General features: G+C 55.7%; 1 protein-coding gene across 1 annotated transcript; it reads left to right on the top strand.

The window, feature by feature from the left end:
• The first annotated feature begins 890 nt into the window (after positions 1 to 890).
• On the top strand, positions 891 to 9,156 carry CLEC19A (C-type lectin domain containing 19A). Its single transcript, XM_072878391.1, has 5 exons — positions 891 to 1,082; positions 6,624 to 6,789; positions 7,304 to 7,397; positions 8,171 to 8,303; positions 9,077 to 9,156. Exons 1-5 carry the CDS (start codon positions 992 to 994, stop codon positions 9,154 to 9,156), a joined length of 564 nt encoding a protein of 187 aa, XP_072734492.1. The 5' UTR covers positions 891 to 991.
• The last annotated feature ends 1,948 nt before the right edge of the window (positions 9,157 to 11,104 follow it).

The raw sequence follows: 11,104 nt of genomic DNA on the forward strand, positions 1-11,104 counted from the left end.
GAGATGTGCTAGATAATATTGACTGTCAAGAATATTGGCTGCTGCCTGATGCTGAAGGTTTTCTGCTGTTCCAGACTGCACGGATCCGGCACGGCTCCCGCAGATGGGCACAGCGTGAGTTCCTGCAGCGGCCTCGGACCCCCCGGCACAGCCGGTGGCTTCTCCTTCCAGGCTGTTTTGTGTCAAAGCATTGCCCTTCCCTGGTTAAAAAAAACCACCAAAGCAAGCACAAGATGCGGAAGCAACGGGCTAAACCCCACAGCTGCAGGCTGCGCAAAGCCTCGCACAAGGCAGTGCTCCCCTGCAGCCCCGGGGGCCCCTCCGCCTCTCCGCCGCTGCCCCGGCCGCGGCCCGCCCTGCCCCGGCGGCCCGGCTTCCCCGCCTGAGCGCGGCCCTCGCCTTCCCGCCCCAGCTCTGCCCTGCCCCTGGGGGGCCGCCGGCCCGGCACGGCGGGCAGAAGGGGCGCGTTCTGCCGGCCCCCCGCGGTGCAGGTCTGCCTTCGCCTCCGCAGGGGCTCCCCTCTGCGCCCGGCCGCCGGCGCCCGCAGCGTCCCCGCGGGGCGAGGCAGCCGGCGCGGCGCGGCTGGGCAGGGCTGAACCGGGGACGCCAAACGGCGTCTCGGGAAGCAGCGAGGGCGGCAGATACGGGACTTCCTTGCTCGCCCGCAGCCTGCGGCGTGCGAGAAAGGCGCTCTGGGAGCAGAGAGCCTCTGCGGCCGGGCCGTGGGCAAGGCTGCGGGCGCGGGTCCCTCGGGGCGGGATGCGCTGAGCGCGCCCGGGCTCAGCTGGCGGCGGGCGGGAGGCGTGGGCCGGTGGGGGGGTGTGTGTGTGTGTGGGGGGGGTAGCCGCTGCTTTTGGGGGAGGGAGCAGCCCTAGAGCCACCTCCCGCCGGCAGCCTCCTTGGCACGGCCGGGAGGCCCCGGACCGAGCGGCGACCCCCGCACCCGGCTGCCCGCGGAGCCGGGGGAGCGGCGCGGCCTCCCGCCCCGGCGATGGGCACCGGCTGGGCCGTGTGCGCGCTCCTCTCCGCCGCCTTGCTGGCTGCCCAGGCTTTCCCCCAGACAAACATAAAGATCAGCCAAGGTGAGTGCAAAGCGTTGGTTGCGGCTTGCGGTACAGATAATCCTGGAACTGCGACGGCTTCAGCAGGGAGAGGAGAGCGCGTACCTCCCGCAGGGCCAGCGGCTGGCTTTCCCCTTCCCCGACTGCTCCAGAAATCTCTGACTTTCCTTGAAATCAACTTTCTTCTTCTCTGGGGGGATGTGCCAAGAGCAGCCCCGCTCTCCCTCTCCCGAGACACCGAAGCGGTCTCTGCTCTGGCCGCGTCCTGCGTGTAAGGCGCTGTGCTTTCGCCTTCGGCAGCGCGCTCGCGTGGCACGGTGCCGTGGACCTCCGGCCGTCCCTACCGTGGGTCTGGCGGGGGCGGCGGGCAGCAATAACTGCACGGAGGCCCACGCGTGAGCGGTGCAGGACTGCAGCCTGGCAGGACAGGCGGCCAGGACCACTGTGGTGCCTGGTTTATTTATTCACGCTTATTGCATGTGAAAAGTGGCCACACATACGTGATTCCCCCTTATTCCTCTTGGTGACGGCAGCTGCTTTATGTCACTTACGGTTCTTGCAAAGTTTTTCACGGCGCTGGCATGAGCAAGAGTCGCTGCTCTGAGTTTGTTTGCGCCCTGTTAGATTTGTATGGGAACGTGAGCAGAAAGGACTCCTTAAGTGCTGTTTGGCGAGTTCGTGAGAAAAGGGATCGATACGAGCCCGGCTTTCCTGCCAGATGCCTAATCCGTGGGAGCTTCGCCAAAACTAATTAAGGAGGAAAAAAAACATGCAAGATAACTCCTATCTGTTAGTGCCGGCTGCAGGAGGGCTGTTGCTGGCGCCTGCCGTAGCCTCTCGACTACAAACATAACTGGCAGAAGATTTGAAGCTGTAAAACCAGCTTGGTTTTGTTACAGGATTTAGAAAACCAAAGCCCTCTGTGTGAAGGGATGTCACTTCCAACATGCTTCAACTGGTGTTTAAAATTTTACTTGGAAATTTGTAACGTGCTTTAAAAAAACACATCAGAGTGGGTAATATACTGCCCAGTTATTAAATGAGCTTCACGTCCATCAGTGGATGCCATCCCCTCCAGCTCCGTACATCCCCCAGACACACAGAGACTGAAAACCCTCCTATGAACTGCTTGTCTTGAAGGTGGATGCTAAGCAAAATACTTTTTCATCTGTTAATGAAAGAGAAGTATTGCAAATCACATGAAGGTGGGATTGTTTGTCCGTAATGACTGTGGTGCCAGGTCTTAAGGATGTGCTCCTAAAGCCATGGGTGACCTGAGGCATCCCAGCATCATACAGTAGCACTGTCTTAGCCCCTGCCACACGCTCCTCCCCACCAAACCCCCTTTTTAATGCTTATTCTTTGGGTTTATTCAATAAAGAGGACGTGGGCTGGCAGACGTGTCGAGGCTGTGGTGGGATGGAGGTCTGGCTCAGCTGGCACTTCAAACCCTCCAGCCTCTCTGCAGGCTGCTTCTCCCGAAGCCATCCTTGGGGTGTCCTGGGTCTCCCCTGTCCCAGCCCCATTATCTCACCCGTCCCCTGTAACTACCCACTGCTCTGTAGTGCTGACACAGGGTAAAGCCATGCTGCCAGTCTTCCCCATGGCCCCGAGCTGGTAGGAGGCAACTTGGTGTTGGTGAGTGCCAGGATGCTCATCCTGAGCCCCTGCTGGGGCTCTGACCGCCGGCTGGGGAGCGCTCCCCATCCCTCGCTCTCAGCATCACAACCCTCGGGTACCAGCGGAGGGGCTCCCCGGGCAGCTCTGACCTGGGAAAGACCCAGCCTTGCATGTGATGGGGATCTCCTCAGCTCTTCTGCATTGGCATCAACTTCAGACAAGCCTCTTGGGCGTTGATGGACACCCTCCAAACCCAGCTGCTTGCCAAGAACTGAAGAGGTTCACTTGCTCTTTCAGGTCAGATGGCAGCATTAGCTTATGGATGTGCCAAGAGGGGTGTTTCAAGACCATGCCTTTCAGTGAGGTGTCTCCTAATGTCTCTAAGCTTTTTGGTAAGTCATCAGCTGTTGGTGAAACGGAGCCCTTCAGCGCTCTGCAGCAAGAAGAGCATCTGCTGCCAGCACTGACCTGATGCGATCTGCTGTCCAAAACGCTTTGATGGAGCTGCAGTATCCAAGGTGGAGCAGCACCTTGGGATGAAGCTGTTCAGGAAAAAACCTGCTCTTCCCCGGCTGAGTCAGTGGGAGTCACACAGCTGGCATTTTATCTTTTTCAGTAGCATCCTGGAATAAAAAAAATGTGTGAAAGTGGCTGGGGTTTTCTCAGTTAATTATTTCTTGCTGGAAAGTGGCCACTTGGGGAAGTGAAACTTTTTGGCAGAGCAGTGCCAGCTTCTGCAAGATTTTGACAAGTGATTTTCCCAGCGGTTCTGCAGTGGGTCTCAGCTAGTAAATAAATAAAAAGGCTTCAGTTTTGGTGGCACTAACACAAATCCAGAGAGCACAAAACTCTTTTTCTGACCCAAAATTCTTGTTTTCCAGCTTTTCTGAGTTAGTAACAGCTGCCTGATATGACTCTTATCCTCAGCCAAGTTTAGACATCTCTTTTGCTGGTGCTGGATAAAATGTGGCCCGACCTTAAACCTGCTGCACTGGAAATAAGCAAAGGGAGGAAGGATACTTGCCATAATTTTTCGTGAGGAATTTGGGGACAAATGGGTGAACTGACTTGGCGTTGGCAGGAGCCCCTGTCCCGTGGGCAGTGGCTGTGCTGCTCCTGCCCTGTGTGGAGGAGCTGATGCTGCTGGGGGTGATGTTTGCTGGGGTGCTTAAAAGTGAGGATCTGGTCTAAATAGCCCCAAAACGCTTCCCCTGTCCCCTTTTAGATGAAAATACCATTAGCAGCTGCTGGCTTGGGTTATGAGGTTTGGTACAGAGCCATGAATGGGCTCATATACTCAGAACATACATGCAATTTCTTATTGCCTTTCTGCTAAAAACAGCCCCCGAAGACCCCGGATAAAGCAGCATCCCCAGTTGTTCCTGCCTGTAAAACTGGCAGCAATAGTTCTCCTCCAAAGAGACAGCCAAAGCCTCTGATCCTGACCTACCAGAAAAGACGCTAATTAAACACTGACCTCCCATATTTTCCTTTTCAGTGTATTTAACCTTAAATTCCTTCAGGCACCTCTGGTTCGCTGAAGCTCGTCAAATTAATGCTACCTAATGGGAAACAGTATGGCATAACAAAGAAGGACTGTCTCCATCTCTGACTCGATTTCGGCACTCTGAACAAAACGAGGGTGATTTTCCTGGATGATCAGGGTGCCGACGGGCCCGGCTTGGAGCCAGGGCATGGGGATGCCTGCTGCAATTAGCACTTAGGAGCGAAGGGCCCCATTTGCCGGGGATGCTGCTGGGTTAAGCCCTGTGAATTTTGCCACCATGCTGCTAGAGGTGAAGAGTTCGTCAAGGCGCTTCACAGCCTCCCTAATAAAACCCCAGTTGCTGGGGAGCTGGCGGTGCCCGTCTGCCGCAGACCCCCGGGGTGCCCTGGGCAGGAGGGAGCGGCAACCTGGAGTCGCCGTGAGCCGGGACCAGATCCCAGCCCTGTCCCCGATGGGGGGGACGCACGTCATCCATAACCTGGCAGTGAAGCTGAAGACTCGTCCTGTGGGTTTGACCCTCTGCCCTTGCTCTGCTTTGCTTTCAGTGTGGCGGGGACCCCTGGCCGGTGCCACGTGGGGAGGAGGGCTTGGCTCCCAGGAAACCACATCAGCTCTCGGCATTCCTGGTCCTTCTGCTCTATTGCTATAATAGCAACAATTTGCATTTTTTAGGGCTCTTCTAAGGTTTTTCCAAACACAAGGGTAGGTGGGTGTGAATCCGAGAGGTGAACCCTGCATTGCCACTGAGCTGGCTGTGGCTTGGCCACCCTCCCATAAAGCTCTTCCTCTTGTTTCCAGCCTGGCATGCCTTATCTTTTTCCCTCTGCAGCCCATAACTAGCGCTGACGAGGGTGGGAGAGCCCCTCGCTGCTCTCAGCGGGTTTGTTGCTGTGGGGTGCAGAGCTGCTCCCAGCCACAGCTCCTCTGGAGGAAGTGGCTAGGGGTCCCGAGGCAGGGGTGATGGGGCGACAGCCCCAGGGTTCGGCACAGCGGGTGCTACCGGCAGTCGGGTTGTCCTCTGCGCCTTGCTCAGGAGGAAAAAAAGGCTCTTTGCATTTGTGGTTTATCACCTGGGAGGGGTGTGTGACAGGAGGGACCTGGGGGCTGCCTGGCGGGTGTTTGTGGAACGCTCAGAGATCCCCATGTGGAGAGAGCTGATGAAATATGAAATTATTGCCCAGAGCTGCCAGTGCCGGGGCAGGGAAGGATTCGGCTCCATGAACACTCCCGCAGCTGCTTTGAATTCACCTCGCCTTTCTTTTCCCCACGCCGATGCTCCCACGTCCTGTGCTGCCGCTGGCAGGGTTTTGCTCTCCCCACCCTCGGGGAAAGCCATTCCCCCCAGCCCCTCGGTACCAGAGGCCCTGCGGCACCACCCTGATCTTTCCCGGCTTGAGCCTGTTACCTGCTTGGATAGTTCCATGGCATCTGATGTGTGCGGTAACCCCCTGCTCCCCCCACCCTGCCTCCTCCCCGCTCGCTCCGGCAGGACCCCACGGGGATGCGGGTGCTGGATCGGGGGGAGCTGGCGATTCCCCAAGGCTCAAAAACCAGCAGTGAGGAGAGTAGAGCCTATGTGCCACAAGATTTGGGGGTTCGTGTTGGGTGGTGTGTTGTGCATGTGCGCTGCATCCTCCCCACGTGTGACGTGGAGGTCAGAGGGAAGCGTTAACGCCGCTGCAGCGTTACACAGCAGCAACAGCAAAGGCTGCAGAAATGCGTCCTGCCCCCCCAAATGGCCTCTTTTGGGGTAACTCCCCATGCTGTGCTGAAAAGTGGTGAGGGAGGAGGAGCAGCCCCACGGAGCCCCAGCTCTTATCTGGCGGTGGGAGGCAGATAGGCTGGCACCGCTCCCGGCAGCACGTGCGCCTCGCCTGGCTATTTATGGGTCCGAAATCCAACGCGTGCATACGTGCACGGCTGCGTCTGGGCCCAAGGACACAGGGGATGGTGAGAGGGTTTGCTCGGAGGGAGGGGGTGCAAGTTGGCCTTGCAGGAGGCGAGAGCGGGACGGCGGAGTGCGGCCATAACCCTGCAGCCCCTGGCTGTCAGCGCCTGTCCCAGCACGGTGGCTCCGGTAGTGCTTGATAGAGCCGAGAGGAGCCCTTATCTTGGTTTCCCCAGTAGCAAATGTCAGTGCCTTTATTTTAAGCACCCTCTGCCTAAAACAATGTCAAACCGGCTTGAACTGTCCCTCCTGATTCAGGCAGATGCTAAAACTGAGAAACCCACGGCTTTTGCAAAATGTGTTTCGTCTTTTGCAGACTTTTGCACGGCTTCTGCAACAGTTGGCTTTTCCGTGCATGTGTTTGGTGGTTATTTGCCTGGGTGAGGTGGGGGGAGCAGGGCTGGGCAGTGCTGCCTCCACTGCCTGCTCGGCTGCCCGGCCACACTGCTTCGCCATCAGCTGCCGGATGTCCTCTGCTCTGCCCTAGCCATGCCGGAGCCCGTCCACGCCTACTCCTGCCCGCTCTTCTGGACTGAGTACGAAGGCCATTGCTACCGGTACTTCCCCATCAACAAAACCTGGGCTGAAGCCGACCTCTATTGTGCCGAGTTCTCCATTGGCATCAGATCAGCCAAGCTGGCCTCCATCCACAGGTGAGGGGCGCAGAAACATGGCATTCCACCCTGGCACGGCCTGGGGAAGAAGGCAAATGGGGACAAAGTCCCATTCTCACAGCACAACCTCTGTGCCAGCTGCAGGCTCATGTCCCAGCCTAAGCATCCCTCTGCACCAGCCTGAGCATCCCTCTGCAGCAGCGACTGGGTCAAGTCTGATGCACTGGGCACACAAAGGCAACGTAAAAAAAAAAGCTTTTCCTGGCCTAGCAGGAAAACTGATGTAGTATTCCCTAAATTTCCCCAAACTGCATTTTTCACTCTTGAAAAAGGGGTAGAAATACAACATGATTACACAGGCTTTTTCCCCCGCTCCCTCTCCCCCGGCTCTCACCCACACTACACACCTCTTGCACAGACCGGGGAAAGTAATCAGCTGCAATTAGAAGAGGGGGACCCATTTGGCCATGCCGTAGGGCGAATGCTTAGGGGCATGCCTGACCATTTGCCTGACCTACCCCCTCAGCGGCTCCATGTTGCTCTGTTTTGCCAGCTGGGAAGAAAACGTCTTTGTGTACGACCTGGTGAACAGCCGCGTGCCGGGCATCCCCACCGACATCTGGACGGGGCTCAACGACCTGCGGCAGGTGAGAGCTCCCTGTCATCATGTGGGAAATGGCTTTGAAAAATTCACTTCCCTGCATTTTCCCCCTGGAAAGCCACTTGGTTTTCTCCTTCACTCCTTATAGCCCCATTAATCGGGTGGTGGCGTAGGGTCTGTTGTGCAGCGTGCGAGGGAAAGTTGTCATTTCATCCCCTCCAGTCTGCTTTCAAAAGAAAAGTGTTACTAGAATTGATAGATTAATAATTACTAATTATTCACATCATATTTTATTAATGGATTAATAGAAAGAATATTGTACTGCTGGCCCAAGAAGAGCAAATAAACTGAAAATGTCTCCGATGTCAAAAATCACCAAGTTTCATTGCTTTCTTTTGATACTCTGCAACTTTTCAAAGCTGACATGTTGGAAATATATAGTCTAATATGTAACAAAGAAAAATTGAGACCGTCAGGAGAACAGTCCCATGACAGCAAATTTTTTGTAGATATTAGGAAAGGAATGGAAAAGAAAAAGGAAAAGGAACACAGAACTGGGTGGGTGTGTTAAAAAATATATGGGTCTAATTTCTGGGCGTCCCCTGGTGAGAACACTGCGAATGCTGGGGCTTTCCAGGGTAAGCTTTCAGCTGTAAAACCCAAACGAGCTGTTTGGCCGTTGCCAAGTGGTGACAGTCTCTCCCCGTGTCCCCGGGCTGTGTGGCACTGGGGATGGGGACGGGGTCTGCACGGGAGCGGGATCCCCCCCCGCAAACGTGGCTCTGCGATCGCGGCCTTTCTCCGCTCGCCCCGCGCCAGGAGGGTCACTTCGAGTGGACAGACGGCTCCTCCTACGACTACCACTACTGGGACGGCAGTCAGCCCGACGACGGGATCCACTCCATCCCGGAGGAGGAGGACTGCGTGCAGATCTGGTACAGGCACGGCAGCGGTGAGTGCCGCGCCGGGCATCGAGGGCACCTTAAGTCTTATTTGCCTGTCAGTAAATTCAATCCACTGCGGCTTGTGCTTTTCCAAAGAGGTTGCTGGCAGGCTGAGGATTTGCATTTTAATTTTTTATTATTATTTTCTTTTTTCTTTGCAGAGAAGGGATGTGTTTTCTCTTTTACTGCGTACATACATACACATACTCGCTTCCCCTCTGCTCACAGCCCATCTCCTTCTCCCGTAGCAGCAGCAGGAGGGGAGCACCATCCACTTTGAAGAATTACCGAATTTAGCCAAAGGTCAAATTTTCCCATTTCCCTTCCCACCCGGGAGGCCCGTGGAAACACCCGTCGGTTTGCCAGCTTTTCCCTCCCTCACACAGGCCAGGGGCGTCTCGCTGAAGCGGGGCAAGACCCTGTTTGTGCAAAAATCCCACTTCACACCCTCGTTGCCAGTGAGACCGGTCAGGTGTATCCAGACCCCCTGGACATACCTAAACGCCCCGTCCATGCGCAGCCTGTTGATATTTTGTGGGGTATGGGGCTGTGACTGCAGCTCCCTCCCTGCTACCGTGTTTGAGCCGGGGCCAGGCATCCCCGCCAGCATCCCCAGGACGGGGCTGGGGCTGCTGGGAGGGGGCACGGCTGGGAGCAGCGCAAATGGAAGCACAGCCAGGGAAAGCCTCCCGCAACGGCTGGAGGTCCCGGTCCCGAGGGTGGTGCCTGATTACTTCCTTGCGCCTTTTTTTGGCTAACACGTTGTTTTTTCGGGGGGTAGCGCTGCGCTCCTGGAATGACAACGCCTGCGGCAGAGCCTTCCCCTTCGTCTGCAAGATCCCCTCGCTGGCCCTGGACTGAGGCTGCCGGCGCTGCCCGCGCCCCCCCCATTTTGGGTCACCTCTCCAGCCGCGCTGGGGAAGAGCAGCCGGGACGTGGCACGGGCAGCGAGAGCCGCGGAGCTGCTTGGCATCCCCAGCCAGACCCCAGCTGCGAAAATCCCTTCCAGGAACACTGCAAGGACAAACCCGGCGCTCACCCTCCCCACAGGCAAATAGCGATGGGAGCTGTGTTAAACAGCAGAGGAGCCCGCCAAGCCGGAGCTTTGGGTTTCAGACCAACTATTGCAGCATATTAGGGGAAACCCATGATTTTATCAATACACCATTAGAACAAAAAAATAGCTGTGTGTAGGAAATTATTTTGCCCGTTGATCTGTGAAGAGTGGAGGAAAAGTGTTATTTTCTGTTAAGTTATGCAGAATGCCTCTTGCGCGCGTTCTTTTTCTCTCCGCTACAATAAACAGCGAACAGCAGGTGGAGGCTCCTGCGTCTTTCTAGCGCTCGAGTAGCAGCTACTCCCTGGGGACGTGGGGTCTCGCGTGAAGGGAGCTGGGTTTACCCCAATCTGCTCTGTATTAAAAAGGTGCGTTGGGGGGAAGCGGGTGCCTGGGAAAGTTTACTTTATTGACCCCGACTGCTTTTTGGGGTCCCCGGGGCAGGCCGTGCGCGCACCCTGCCCTTCGCCTGGCCCCCATCAGCCGCACGGCGTCACCGCGTGGGGTGCGTGGGGCCGCTCGGTGCCCCGTGCGGGTGAGCAGCGTTTGGCCCTGGCTGCTTCAGGCTGACCGAGTTACCGGGCAGGCGGGCGACGGGCCGCTGCGCACCCGCTGAGGGTCGGCCCCCTCGCAGAGCTTTCCTGGGCGGGGAGAGCTCACAGCTCCTGGTGCAGCCCTGTTTGCTAGTGGGACCATGCTCTTTCCTGCAGCCGCTGCTAACGTCCTCCTGTTCTGCGCCGGCACCACGGAGGTACTTTTATCTACCAGGCAGATAATTTTTGGGGAGGCGTGTGTTGTCGCGGCAGCCCCGGTGCGCCTCGTTGGGGATGCTCAGCGGGAGAGGGGACCCTCCTCCTTGCACGTGGCTGAATTTGCGGGGCCTGGGTGCAAGCGGGGCTGTGGGGATGCCGGGGCCCAAGGGACGGGCAGTGCTATCGAGGCAAAAACGTGCTTCTCCTTCAGGGGATGCGGCTGCGAGGGCACTACCGGACCCAGTCAAACGCAACAAATCCAGTGCTTCCTGCAGGGTGGCCCCCCAGCCCCTTGCCCTGGTCCTACACAGCCCGGTGGCATCCAGGCGGCTTCCCTCGGCCACTGCCTGCAAAGATGAGTAAAAGCATCCTCATAAAATTGTCTGGTCTCCCTTGGTGTCACCATCTTGGAGACATAAAATTTCAAAACAGACTTTCCAGAGCGATTACACTGGATGCAAGGAGGTAAATAACTGATACAAGGAGGTAAATAACTGATGCTCCGCTGGGAGCTTCTAACTGCTTCCTCAGGTGTCGGTGCAGCTTTCAGCTAAAATACATTTCCACTTGGAAAGAAACTGCAAAATTTGGTGGGGGTAGCGGTGGTGGTGTACGTGGAACACGTGTGCATTGGAGCAGGTTTCTAAAATAAGGAAATACTGTCATCCCTGATTATGTATTTTTATATTTTATATTAAAAATATTTTTGATAGAAATTTTTCTATTAAATAGAAAAATAGAATAGAAATCTATTTTTAATAGAAAAATATTATTTTTAATGGGTTTATATATATATATATATATATATATATATATATATATATACTATCCATATATTTATATGGAAAGTAAGCAAGTTGCATAATTTTCAGTCCTGGGCAAGAGACGGTGTTAAATGTGTTTTCTCGAGGCTTTTGCTTCATCTGAAAACAATAAATTACATATAGATGATAACAGTATGCAAAGAAACCAGCTGTAAAAAAAAAAGTGTTCTTGGATC

Source organism: Ciconia boyciana, chromosome 13 (genome assembly GCF_034638445.1).
Source record: "Ciconia boyciana chromosome 13, ASM3463844v1, whole genome shotgun sequence".
NCBI lineage: Eukaryota > Metazoa > Chordata > Aves > Ciconiiformes > Ciconiidae > Ciconia > Ciconia boyciana.

Excerpts from the sequence above, each read along its gene's own strand:
- CLEC19A (XM_072878391.1), top strand. The coding sequence starts at position 992 with ATGGGCACCGGCTGGGCCGTGTGCGCGCTCCTCTCCGCCGCCTTGCTG. Across the intron at positions 6,790-7,303 it reads AAGCTGGCCTCCATCCACAG|CTGGGAAGAAAACGTCTTTG; the intron begins GTGAGGGGCGCA and ends CTGTTTTGCCAG. Across the intron at positions 8,304-9,076 it reads CTGGTACAGGCACGGCAGCG|CGCTGCGCTCCTGGAATGAC; the intron begins GTGAGTGCCGCG and ends TTCGGGGGGTAG.